The following is a 14,360-nucleotide window of genomic DNA, read 5'->3' as shown; positions in this document are numbered from 1 at the left end:
AATTTGATCACCTCAGCCCCATTGTAATGATTATTTTATTCAACCAAATGCACCAGTTTGTCAAAGTATACAGAAGCTTCCTTCCATGAAACTTCCATGACCACACAGCTCAGCACTTCGACGCATTTGGCGCCCAGTTTGAATTTTTAAATTTTGATTATTTTTACTTTTGCAGCTTTTGTCGGCCTTCTTCAAAAATTCAGATTATTGGGATTTTTGGATTATCCGTGTTCGGATTAATGGACTTTTACTGTTTATGTACTGTATTATATATATATATATATATATATATCTATCTATCTATCTATCTATTGCCAGACGCCTCAATCCCGTTTGGGGCGGCCACAAACAAATCGCCTTCAAGTCGCCCTGTCCCCCGCCATTTCACTGCCCTGCTCCCAACTCACACCCCCCTCTCTCATATACCTCTCCACCCCATCCCTCAATCTCATCCTCGGCCTCCCCCTCCCTTTTCCCCCCTCCACCTCACTCACATACACTCTCTTCGTCAGTCTTTCACCCTCCCTCCTCTTCACATGGCCAAACCACCTCAGTGTGTTCCTCATAACACTTCCTATCACATCCACATCCACACCAAAACGCTCCTTTATATCCTCATTCGTCAGCCTGTCTCTCCACGTGACTCCACAGGCTCCTCTTAAATAACTCATTTCCACTGCTTTCACTCTTGACTTGTGTCCTTCCAACAGTGTCCAAGCTTCACTTCCGTACGTTAGAGTTGGTATCACAATACTGTCATGTAGTAACTTTTTCACTTCCATGCTCACTTCCCTGTTTCTTATCACTGCTTTCAAAGAACCAGCAACCTTTCTTCCCTGCTGTACCCTTTCAAGCACTTCACCCTCCAAACCTTCATCCTTACTCATTACACTACCCAAGTACTTAAACGTACTCACATTTTCCAATTCCTCACCATCCAACCTCGCTGTACATTCACTAACTTCACCTCTCTCAAAGACCATCACTTTACTCCTCCCTACATTCACCTTTAGATTCCGTTTCTTACGCACTCTCTCAAACTCACCCACCAAGCCTTGCAGCTTGGTAAGTCCAGGGTTAATGATAATATGCTCATGTTGTAAAAGCACAAAAACTTAATATGTATTACTGTGGAAACTTCCTTAAACCTACAGTACAGTATATCTCACCTTGTTTGTCAGTTTTACTCATTGTCCTCGAGCATCGCCTCAGGACTACCAGCTTCCTCTAGGATTCCTTTAGGTGCCTTCTTTGGAGTGTGGGTATATATATATATATATATACAGCTATACCCCAGTTTAATGATACAATTGGTTAGGTAAAAATCCATCATTAGGCGGGGTATCATATATCAGGTAGGTTTAACATGTAAAGTAATGGGATGCATTTTTCAGCCTTGGGATTCCCTCCTAACCAAGTCCAAAACCCACGGAAATGAGCCCAAAAACAAGTTTAAAGCCAATCTAAATGGCCTAACAGCTATAAAAGAACCTAACCTAAGCCTAACACCTGTAAATAACTCACTAAAACCAACAAAATAAAATCTGAAAATTGTCACATATAAGTCTGGAAAAAATTAAGCCTAATAAACTGTACCCCATAATGACAATTTTCACCCCATTTATGGCTAAAACACATTAATCTAAATCTAAAAACAGTTTATAAATCAATCAAAACACACAATATTAGTCTAAAATATCATCAAAATCAGTAAAAATAATAAAAACCCATCGTTAAACCGGGGTTTGGCCATCGTTAGGCGGGTATGGTGGTATTTCTACCCCCATCGTGAAGCCTTGGTATCACATCTAGGTATCGTTTTTCGAGGTATACCTGTATATACTTTATATATAAACTGCCAGACACCTCAATCCCGTAAGGGGTGGCCACAAACAAATCGCCTCCATGTGGCTTTGTCCCCCTCCATTTCACTGCTCTGCTCCCAGCTTACACTCCCCTCTTTCATATACCTCTTCACTCCATCCCTCCATCTCATCCTTGGCCTCCCTCTTCCTCTTCCCCCCTCCACCTCACTCACACACTCTCCTCGTCAGTCTCTCACTCTCCATCCTCTCCACATGGCCAAACCACGTTAATGTGTTTCTCCTAATGCTTCCAATCACATCCACATCCACACCACAACATTCCTTCACTTCCTCATTTGTCACCCTGTCTCTCCATGTGACTCCACATGTTCCTCTCAAATAACTCCTTTCCACTGCTCTCACTCTTGACTTTTGTCCCTCCAACAAGATCCAAGCTTCACTTCCATACATTAGAGTTGGTATCACAACACTGTCATGTAGTAGCTTTTTCACTTCCATGCTCACTTCCCTGTTTCTTATCACTGCTTTCAAGGAACCAGTAACCTTTATTCCCTGCTGCACCCTCTGAAGCACTTCATCCTCCAAACTTCCATCCCTACTCATCACACTACCCAAGTACTTAAATGCACTCACATTCTCCATTTCCTCCCCATCCAATCTCACTGTACATTCACTGACTTCACTTCTCTCGAAGACCATCACTGTACTCTTCCCTACATTCACCTTTAGATTCCGTTTCTTACATGCTCTCCCAAACTTTTCCACCAACCTTGCAGCTCCCCTTTGTCTTCACATAACAGCACAGTATCATCTGCAAACAACAGTACAGGGAGTTTCCAAACACTGCCCTCTCTCATTAGGGCCACTCCAGCATCCACTACCCTACCTTGTATCTCTTTTATAACCCCATCCATATACAGATTGAACAACCTTGGAGACATGACACATCCTTGTTTCAATCCAACCTTCAAATAGAAAAGTTCACTCTGTTCACCATCCACACGCACTGCAGCCTTAGCACCCTTGTACATACTCTTCATGGCCTTCAGCAACTTCCCATCTACTCCATATATTCTTAATACTTTCCACAATCCTTGTCTATCCACCTTGTCATATGCTTTCTCCAAATCCGTGAAGGCTGCATACAACTTCTTTCCCTTCTCTAGAAACTTTTCCACTATAGATCTAAGAATGAATATCTGATCTACCCAACCTCTTCCCTTCCTAAAACCTCCTTGTTCTTCTCCAACTAATTCCTCTGTCAATAAGTATCCAACCATATACTTTTCTTATTACATTAAGAAGGCTAATGCCCCTATGATCACCACATACCTCTTTTCCCCCCACTGCTTTGTGCAGGGGAACAAATATACCTGACTTCCAATCCTCTGGGACCCTGCCTTCCTCCCAGGCCAGTCTGTGCATCTTCCACATCCATTCTGTTACTATCTCTCCCCCATGCTTCAGCATTTTACCACACACTCCATCAATTCCTGGGACTTTTCTCCATTTTAACTTTCTTCATTGCTTCCACAACTTCCATCCTACTGATTTCTTCCTCTCTTCTCACATCTCTCCTTCTCCCAGCCATTCCCCAGCCACTTATACTCGCATTACTTTCATTCTGTGTTCAATAACACATTAAAGTGTTCTCTCCATCTGCTCACTTTTTCTCCCTTCTCCACTAGTAATCTACTATTTTTATCTTTCACTCCCCAACTAACTTCTTTGGCACCCTGTCTAACTCTCTTTACCTCTTTCCAGAAAATTTTCTTACATTCCCTTCACTTTACACTCAAGTTCCCTCCAAATTCCTCATCCACTCACTTCTTACTCTCTCTTACTAATCTTTTCACCTCTCTCTTCCACTCTTCATATAACTCTCTCTTCCGTTTCAACTTCTTCGACGCCCCTGTTTCTCATCCACTTACTATATGCTTTCTTCTTTTGTGCCACAGCCTTTCTCACCAGTTCAGTCTACCATGCTGTTTCCTGCATCCCATTTCATCTTCTCTTCATCCCACACACCACCTCACATGCTGCACAGATTTCTTCTGTGAATATCTTGCAAACACCTTCCATGTCCCCCATGTGCTCCTTTCTATATATACCCAGTTGCTCCTCCACTTCCCTCTTATATTCTGCCTTTTTTACATCCTCTTGTAACTTTTCTACCCTCTTTGTAAGAACTACTTCCTCCTGTCCTTCCCTTCTTCTATTTCTCCATTTTGTTTAGACTTTGATCCTGACCACCACCAAGTGGTGGTCTGAAAGTCCACTCCCTCAACCTCTATATACTCTTGCATTCATTACACACCTTCTCATCCATCCACACGCACATCATCAGTCATTGCCTTCCATTCATTCAGTTCACCGTCCACTCTTCTTATCATTTGCCACGTATACCTATGGATCATTTTGTGCCTGAAGAGGGTATTAGCTATCACTAACCCCCTCCTGGCACAAATGTCCACTAAAGCACTGCCATTCTCATCCATCTCTGCAGGCACACCCCACTCACCAACTACTCCGTCCACCTTCACATTCCCTACTTTTCCATTCATATCTCCAATCAAAAACACCTTCTCATTCCTTGCAAACTTTTCCTATCACGCTTCCACATTTGTCCAGAACTCTTCTCTGACTCTGCTTGCATGATCTTGCGCTGGCACATACACGCACACAATTGCCCACATTTGTAGTCCAACTTTCGCTCTTACCCACACGATCCTTGAGCCAACTGATCCATACTCTCTTATATTCTCCTTCCACATGTTACTCACAACAATACACACTCCTTCTTTTGCCCTCTCATTCTCACGTACTCCTGCGCATATACCCCATCCATACTCTCACTCTCTCACACTCTCACCTCTCCATTTAGCTTCATTTAATCCACATACATCCACTTTCACACCCTCAAGCACCTGTACAATGTCTCTTTCTTTCACCTCATCATTTGCACCTCTTACATTGCATGTAGCTGTCCATGCCAAGTCCATTGTTTGGTCCTTAGTCATCACCTTTTGGTCAGTTCTGATCCGAGGCTTCTTGTTCATATTTTTAGTTAGTTGTTTTCCGGGTGGAAAGAATATTTTGAAAGCCTGATGAATGGGCATAGAGAGAGCAGAGTGGCTGGAAACATGATTGGTTTTGAGGGTGTGCAGAGAAGGAATGCAGTGGCAGGAGACGTGACACTCGCACAGGTGAAGAGTGCTGTGAAGCAGCTGAAAAATGGAAAAGCAGCTGGGGTTGATGAGGTGTATGCAGAGATGCTTAAGTGTAGTAGAGAGAGTGGAATGAAGTGCTTGTTGTAGATATGTAAGAAGGCATGGATGAGTGAAACTGTGCCTACAGAATGCAAAAAGGTTGTGATTGTACCCTTGTACAAAAATAAAGGTGAGTGAAGTGAGTGCAAGAATCATTGTGGCATAAGTTTATTGAGTGTGGTAGGGAAGGTATGTGGAAGAATTATTATAGAGAAAGTAAGAGAGATATCAGAAATCCTAGTGAGTGATGAACAGGGTGGCTTTAGGAGTGGCAGAGGATGTGTGGATCAAGTATTTGCAGTGAGACAGATAGCAGAGAAGGCTTGTGAGAAGGACCATAAGGTGTTTATGGCATTCATGGATCTGGAAAAAGCATACGACAGAGTAGACAGGGAGGGATTGTGGAAAGTTTTGCACATGTATGGTGTAGATGGTAAGCTGCTAGGTGCTGTCAAAAGTTTTTATGATGGTAGCGAAGCATGTGTAAGGGTTAATGGGCATCTAAGTGAATGGTTCACGATTGGTGTGGGCATGTGACAAGGTTGTGTGGTGTCCCCATGGTTGTTCAATATATATATGGATGGGGTGATGAGAGAAGTAAAAACACAAGTAACGGAGAGAGTGATGGCGTTGGTAATGGATGGTGATGGGTGGAATATCTCAAATTTGTTGTATGCTGATGATGCAGTACTGCTTTCAAGTACCGGACAAGAACTTGGTAGGCTAGTGCAGAGTTTTGCTGATGTCTGTGAGCGTCATGCTTTGAGAGTAAATGTAGAGAAGAATAAAGTTATGGTTATTGAGAGAGAAGGTGACTCCCAGTTTGATGTCACAGTGAATGGAGAGAGACTGGAATTGGTGAGAGAGTTCAAATACTTGGGTACAGCGATAGAAAAGAGAGGAAAATGTGCAAAAGAAGTTGAAAGTAGAGTGACACAAGGAAGAAAAGTAGCTGGTGCAATGAAGGCCTTGATAAGAAACAGACGGTTGAGTGTTGCAGCTGCACCAGGCATACATGAGGGAGTGTTAGTGCCAACTTTAACATATGGGTGTGAGTGTGGTGTGACATGAAAATGAAGAGTCAAGTGTAAGAGCAATGGAGACAGGACTGCTGAGGAATGTATGTGGAATACAGAGGGTGGATAGAATACTAAATACAGTAATGTGATTTGTGAAAGGTGTGGAGTGAGGAAGTCGGTGGACACCAGACTCGAAGAGAGTGTCCTGAGATGGTATGGTCATGTGGAAAGAATGGATAACACTAGAATGGTGAAAAAGGTATACGTGAGCGAATTTGAAGGAGGGAGGAGGCGAGGTAGGCCAAGGAGAAGGTGGAGAGATATGGTGGATGAGTGTTTGAGGAAGAGAGGTTTGGAAGTCGGTGAGGCTAGGGAACTGACGAGATTGAGCTGGCTGGTTGAATGTTGTGAGGGGAAGTGCATGATCAAGGATTTTGGCACCCATTGTGAGCATGGCAGCATCCGGATTGACTCAATTGGAGACGTTTATGTTCAGCTGCCGAATGTGGTGAATGTTTTTGGTATGTCCGATAGAGCCAGGATTCCAGGGGCTTGAATGATGAGTGAATGTAAGCGTGGCCTATTGGACTGGGCAAGTTTGTGCTGTCTGGACATTGCTACTCCTCACCCTGCTCTTGGGTGGGAAGTGAGATCCAGATGATGATAATGTTTTCCGGGGAGGGGTACTAACCCTCCACCAACCCACTTGTTTTCACATAGGGAAATTGTTTTGATTGGTTATAAGGTTACCATCCAGTGCTGTAAATGCTTTCCTGGTTTACAGGAAATCATTTGGCTTGCCACTCAATGTCGAGCTACCCCCAAAAACAGGGTATCACTACACCAAGTGGGTGGATGATGGGCACCCCCACATACCACAAATTGTAGTCATCATAATTATATTCATCTTGATCCAACTTGCACTGTTCTAATGGGTTAAGAAAATTAAGAGTAAGAGTGCATACAGTGGACAAGACTATATTTAACTGTCTGAATAAACAAGGGCAGGTCATCTTGTATAGTTGGGACTGATGTGCATTTGCTCCAACAGGTATTGCCTGCCTGTCTGTGATGATATCCAGAATGATCAGTGCTACTCTTTGATGTCCAATATATATTAACTCCTGTACTTAATCTGAAAATTTTATGATAACATTACCGACAAGGAAATGTCACAATCACGTGGTTTAATGCATCCTTATGAAAGCAGGTTTCCAGTGTGAGGTAAAATCATCAGGCATATTGCCTTGGCCATCACCTGTGGTGTCAGTTATTGTCCCACAAAGTGTGCAATGATACTTTTTACAGCAAATGTACATGGCAAGAAGTTAAGCAAAAATGCAGATAATTTTGTTGTTATGCAGTAGAAGACATGTTTGAAAATCTCATATCTAACAGACAAAGTCATCTAATTGCTAATGCTTCTTGTGAATTGCTTTACATTGCATATATGTTACTGCCTTCAAACAGCATTGCTGAGAATGCAGAACTGTTACCTGAAGCTTGGGTTGTAAGGGATCTCTATTATTGTAGTTACAAATTTTGTTGTAAATAATTGTATTCATAAAGAATTAGTACATTATCGTGTAGCAGTGATGTGCCATAGCATTAACTCAGTACATTATTATATGCATTGTTTTGTGCACTGTTAAGCTGAAAAGTCCAATATTGTACATTTGTAATATGTGATAAATCTCTAAGACAGTGTTAGAAATTATGGCATGTGTTTCCTTCTGGTACAGAATGTGCTTTAAGTACAATACAGTATAGTATTTGTCTACAGTATTTTGTGCTTTTCTTATTTGTACCACATCTTCATTCAAAGTAGTATTTAATGGAACTCAGAGTTTACTCAGTATTTTAATTCCATTGTTTATAATAAGTTAACTGGACAATAAATCTTGGTGATATGAGGTACTGCAGTGGCACTTTATTAGCTGTCTTGAGTTATCCAAAGTTATGAAGTTATTCTCTGTGAACCAAGCTTTCTTGATCTGCTGTCATGGTGAAGGTCCTAATGGGTGTGGGAAGAGCTCTCTGTTCCGCATCCTGAGTGGTCTGTGGCCGGTATACAGTGGACACCTCCAGAAACCCATTACCTCCGACATGTTCTACATTCCTCAGAGGCAAGTATGCTATCAGTTCATTTTTTCCTGGCTTCTTTGTTTCTTCTCTTAGCTTCATCTTCCCTTTTTCATGTTGCTTTTCTTCACCTTAGTGTTATTATCCCTCTTGGCTCTCCTCCCTTTGTGAGAGCACCCCTTTAAGCCTTACCCATGCATATATCAGTGTGATGTGGGCATCACACTTCTCTACTAAGTATAAATTGGAAGGGTAATAGCCAGTCTCATATCACCGCCATTGAGGGGTAGGGGCCTGAGGCAAGCCTACCATAGTCGTGTAGAGTTGAGACAAAAATTCACCCATATTTTCATTATCATCATCTCCACATAATAAATGGGGCGCATAGAACCCAGAAACAGTTAAAGATTAAACCCAAACAACTATGAACAGTATCCAAAGAAATGGTTTATACATTCATTCACTCATAGTTCTGGCCTTTGGTAACTACAGTAAATCAGTTTAAGAGAAACAAAAGTCTGAAACTACATACTAACAACCCATAGATATACCCGGTACCATACTTTATCCTAAATAATTCACTTCACTGCTCCCAGTTTTATCAGCTTTAATGTCAGCATCCTTACTCTATTAGGCCATATATGCGTGTGGGAACCTTACGAGACCAAGTGATCTACCCTGACTCCATATATGAGATGCAGTCTAAGGGTTGGAGTGATGAGGACTTGGCAGGCATCCTGGACTTGGTGCACCTGAGACACCTGGTGGTTCGTGAGGGTGGCTGGGATGCTGTGCAGGACTGGAAGGATGTGCTTTCTGGTGGTGAGAAGCAACGGATGGGGATGGCAAGGCTTTTCTATCATAAGTAAGATTGGATAGGTTGTTGTCCTCAATTTTTTCCAGTAGTATATATGAAGGCCATGCTGTACATTGTTCACATGAAGGTAGAGGTGCTTACGTTGTAAATACACACACCACTGGAATCATATAGTACAGGAGAGCTGCCATTGAAGAGATTAAAAATCTTGTGTGCTTTGATTTAAGAAGGGACTTTCATTTGTAAAATCATGATATAATAGGTAAAGCAGTAATTGTTTTCCTTCTTGTCAGTCTTGTATGCCATATTTTAGCCTTCAGTTTTTGCCCCCAGGCCACGATATGCCCTGCTTGATGAGTGTACAAGCGCAGTGAGCATTGATGTAGAGGGCCAGATGTATCAGGCTGCCAAGGACCAAGGCATAACCCTACTCACCATCACACATAGGCCAACATTATGGTAGGAGCTTGGGCACAGACTTGCTGCTTCCCATAATTTTCTGTTTAGTAAGTGCAGAGTTGTTGTTGATGTGGCCCAGATTAATCAGGATGTGAACCCAGTCAACCACAGGCTGGAGTTGTCTTTCTGCAGTCCATTATCCTCCTTTTGGGAGACAGGGAGGGAGTTGAGGGACATTTATTTATAGTGTATCAGTACCATCACAAAAAGGTATCCACATATGAGATAGACATCTTAACCTTGAAGACTTACTGACTATGGCTTTTTTACCTTGAATATGTACTGAGTTTAGCTGCCCCTGTGTAAGGTAAGTGAGATCAAACTTTCTCCTGCAGGAAGTTCCATACGCATCTACTACAATTTGATGGGGAGGGTGGCTGGAAGTTTGACCGACTGGATTCTGAAAAGCGTTTGGGACTAAAGGATGAAAAGCAGCAGCTGGAAACTGTACTCTCAGATATTCCTGCCAAAATGGAGAGATTAAAGGTAAATCAAGAATTCAGTCACTGTATGTCCGTCCATCCATCCATTCTTTTTTCCACTATTTAATGGGATGAACAGGATCCAGAGAGGGTCAGAAAATAACTGAAGTAGGAAAACCATGAACTGGGTGTCCAATAACATGAGACTTAAATTTAGATCATTCATCACAGATTTAAAGGTATTTCATCAATCATATGATCAGTTTATATTACTGGTAACCATCCACTCACTCGATGTAGTGCTGCTGTTGGGTGTCTGCCCTTTCCTCCCCTCCATCCTTCTTTCCTTCCATCCTCTTCTGTCTTTCTTTCCTTCATACTTTCCTTGTCCTTCTGCCTACGGGTGACTTTACACTCCCTCTTCTGTCTTTCTTTCTTTCATTCTTTCCTCTTCCTTCTGCCTGTGGATGACTCTACACTGAGTGACAAGCCAAATGGTGTCCTGAACACCAGGAAACCATTTACTACGCCAAATTTTGGCGCCTAGTTGTTTAGTGGGTAATTTTGCACTCCAGTCGAATTGAGCCGGTGAAGGTTTATATCCAAGGGGTGGTAGGGGTTGATTGCTCATGTAATGCCACTCAGGGATGAGTGAGGCTGGTCACTGTCATCTTAAATGTCGGGACCAACTGCCTAGCCCCAGGCTCCTACGCTCCTCATGGGGCAATGTAGGATTGGATGATTGATGGATGGATGAATTATATGTACAGGCAGTTCTTCTTGTATATTAGAGGTGTTTTCTAAACTATCTCAACTTTTTGCATATAACTTGTACTGTACACTGGGGGAACTAGCAAATAAATTTTGTAGGTAACAGTGGTACTTATTACTGTAGACAGTTTTTCTGTAATTTATGGTGAACTTAAATAGTAAGAATAATTCTTGAAGGGACACTTAAAACCAGGACTTGCTATGTAATATAATTTTGTGTTATTTATATTTGTATGTTTAGTAATTATAATCCTGTACACAGGAACTGTGCAGCATCCTGGGGGAAGACTCATCTGTACTGCTGGATGAGAGTAAAGAGGTTGGGAGTGATGCAGGGCTCTCAGACTGATTTGAAACAAACCACTAGCATGCCACATATTATGTTCTATGACTCAATTGTCATTGCTAGTTGTAGCTCTTGTTACATTGTTGATGAGGCATTTATGCGGTGTTTGAGATTTATAGCCAGTATATCTAGTCAAGTGAAGTACCAGGGAGAATTACTGATACTTTGCCTTTCCTATTATGGTATGCTAATCCAAATGTATGTGGTGTGCAGTACCACATATGAATAGATTATACATATGCATGATTTTATTTGCATGAATATATGTAAAGGCCAGTTTTACTGGGTACAAGACTACATACATACGGTATTCAAGAGGCTCAGTATAGCAACATGATGTAATTTTGTATTTTACTTTTTGCTCAGCCTCTACGACTATCTGTACCTTCAGTAATTGCAAATAAGCTGTGGATATTTAAGTCCCCTCTTGTTTTTCAAGATAATTAGTGAAGAATCAAGATTTTTTTTTTCTATGTCACAGTTATTTGAGAGCCGTGAGAAAATTTTCAGGAAAGTTTCGACTGTGTTTCTGGAGACAGTGTTTTCAAGAGGCTTTCAGATGTACTCTCATTTCCTTCTGTTATCCAGTTTGCATATATTAATTATGATACTTATATTTTGCAGCAGCACTGCTTTCATCATATTGTCACCTTCTGTAATGGTTACCAACACTTTAGTGCTCAGACCACAAAGTTTACTTTTCAGTCTCATATTTTTCCTGATATATATCTTAAGACACATGGGCCCAAATTCAGGACGATGGTTTAAACCTATTGTTTGAGGCTGGTTCAATGCACGGATTCAAGTAGCTGCATTATATCATGGATAATCCGATATTGAGTAATCTGTGTCTTCCTCAGGCTGAAGCACACATTTGGACACGGTGATCTAAACAGCATGTGTTTTTAGCCTGACTGGGATTTGATTGTGGAGGGAAAACCAGCCTCTAAAGAAAAAGAAAAGTCACTTCCTATCCAGTTAGTGGATTAATATGACAAAAAATAATGCAATATATTATGAAAAATCTCTGTAACACAAGTGAATAAAAAAATCCATAACTGTTCATGAAAAATGAAGTACCTGGAAGTTATTAAGCTTTAGTGAGGTGCATTGAACACAACACTTGCAGTTATTTCTGTATTACCATTTCAACTATCACTCAGTCTGCCATCTGTGAATTTACTTATCATACAAGTATAATGTGGTAGTCATTGAGTGTTGTTCATTACTGATACAGTGTAAAACTATCACAAGTTGTAGCTAATTATGTCTTACCGCTTTTGTCTAATTGTATTACAGGGGAGGGGGGATTTATAATTAGCCTTTTTAAATGATGTGAACTACCATTACTCATGTATCAAAAAAAAAAAAAAAATGTTCTTTGGTTACTAGAGAAATATATATATTGATGAAAACATATTACAAAAGTACAGTAGGCTACTGTTTGCACAAATGACAGTTTTATAATACCAGTGTATAGTGGTACAGTATACAATTTTTTTTTACTTTATGTAAGGAAGAAGGAACCAAAGCCAGGAGCCTGCAAACTGTTCCTTCAAAAAAAAAAAAAAAAAAAAAAAAAAAAAAAAAAGTACAAAAGAGAGCCTAATTCAAGATCCGTTCATTTAGAGATGCCTGGACACACTGTGTTGGAAAGACTGGAGATCATAGGAAGTAGGAAATACAGACAGATGGAGACATTTCCAGAGTTGACCTGTTGCATAAATGAAGGACTGGAAGTAAAGGTTACCTCTTGCATTAGAGAGTTGGACAGAAAAGGGATGAGAGTTTGTGCTAGATGGTTGCTACACACTCATCATAGAGGTGGAGGGATGCAAGCAGATGGTTCAGAGAAGCAGTGACCATTGAAGTACCGATAGAAAAGAGATATAGATGCAACAGTGCGGTGAAGAGACAGAGATTAAAGGGAGCCGGTAAGAGGAGGAGAGTTAATGAGACCTTTGATTCCACCCTGTTGAGAAGAGCTGTATGTGGGGAGCCTCCCCACACATGAGAGTTATACCCTACACAGGGGTGAATAAAACCCATGTATAAAATCTACAACTGTGCAGGGGTAAAGAAGGTATGGAGTCGGCTTGGTGCACCTAATCTCTGGAAGCAGATTTTACAAGAGATGTATTATGATCTTTCCAAGATAAGTCCTGAGTGATTGAAACCTCAAGGATGATGCAGGATTTAGCTGAATATTATTAAACATTAGTGGGTACTCCTGTGGAAGATTTTATCTGTTTGATAGGTGTAAGAACTGAGTCTTTGATGCATTAAAAACAAGATTATTTTTACCCCAGTCAGAGATACGAGCCAAGACATTAGGTGTACCGTAGCCTCATCCCTTATTTGTTGAAATAACTGCTGAGATGGACGTTGCAGGAACTGAATGGAAAGGTGAAGGGTGGAATCCTCAGCATATGAGTGGATAGGGTTAGATGTACAGCTTAGAAAGTCACTGACGAACAAAAGGAAGAGAGTTGGTGATAGGACAGCCCTGAGAAACACCACTGTCAATAGATCTAGGAAAAGAACGATGGCCATCTACAACAGTGGCTATAGAACGAACAGAAAGGAAGCTGTAGATAAAGGCACAGATAGAAGGATAGAAACCATAAGAGGGCAGTTTGGAAATTAAAGATTTATGCCAGACTTCATCGAAAGCCTTTGAGATGTTAAGTGCAATGGCAAAGCTTTTGCCAAAGTCCTGAAAGAAGGAGTTTGAAAGGTAGATGAGATCACCAATGGAGCATCCCTGATGGAACCCAGACTGACGTTCAGAAAGAAGGTTGTGATGGGAAAGATGCTTTAAAATTTTTGTTAACCCCTCCGCACACAATGACGTGCATGTTGTCATTAGGGTGTGGCTGAACCCATACACATTGACGCTTTTGTCATCATTAAAGCATAAAAACTTTCATCAGAGAAAAAGTTTTTGGCCAATCAGTGTCATTTTTGGAGGCGTTAGCTTCCCTGCTGCTCGTCAAAAGTAATGAGTTGGCAACTGTGGGTCCTGATACCAGCAAGAGAGCGGACAGGTTATTCAGTACCAAAAGAGCTGTGAGTGGGGAAGGTAATGTGGTTCTGTCCCTTTAAATTTCCACTCTATCACTCTTACCCCTGTCCCAGCTGTGCAACATGTTTCACTATACCAGTAGTACTTGTGTATAATGTTTGGGCACTATTGTGATTAGTTTTGGTGTTTGTGAAGCATTCCTGGTTGTTATCAGCCATTGGCCCAACAAAGATTGTGCTACTGTTTCTAATCAACTACACTGCCTCTACCCTGCACCAAATGTGAGTATTCAACCATAAAAAATAGTGACAGTGAATCATGTGA

General features: G+C 41.2%; 1 protein-coding gene across 1 annotated transcript in view; it reads left to right on the top strand.

The window, feature by feature from the left end:
• Positions 1–11,256, top strand: part of Abcd1 (ATP binding cassette subfamily D) — a 99,305-nt gene extending 88,049 nt beyond the window's left edge. The window contains exons 7-11 of the mRNA XM_080278753.1: positions 8,126–8,240; positions 8,831–9,061; positions 9,347–9,472; positions 9,808–9,958; positions 10,928–11,256. Of these exons, the coding sequence (XP_080134879.1) occupies positions 8,126–8,240; positions 8,831–9,061; positions 9,347–9,472; positions 9,808–9,958; positions 10,928–11,014 (710 nt within the window). The 3' untranslated portion in view covers positions 11,015–11,256. The remainder of the gene's footprint in view (positions 1–8,125; positions 8,241–8,830; positions 9,062–9,346; positions 9,473–9,807; positions 9,959–10,927) is intronic.
• The last annotated feature ends 3,104 nt before the right edge of the window (positions 11,257–14,360 follow it).

Source organism: Coenobita brevimanus, chromosome 74, assembly GCF_032717465.1.
Source record: "Coenobita brevimanus isolate Jiangsu-jjx chromosome 74, ASM3271746v2, whole genome shotgun sequence".
Taxonomy (NCBI): Eukaryota; Metazoa; Arthropoda; class Malacostraca; order Decapoda; family Coenobitidae; genus Coenobita; species Coenobita brevimanus.
This window is presented reverse-complemented; position numbering and strand designations above follow the sequence as displayed.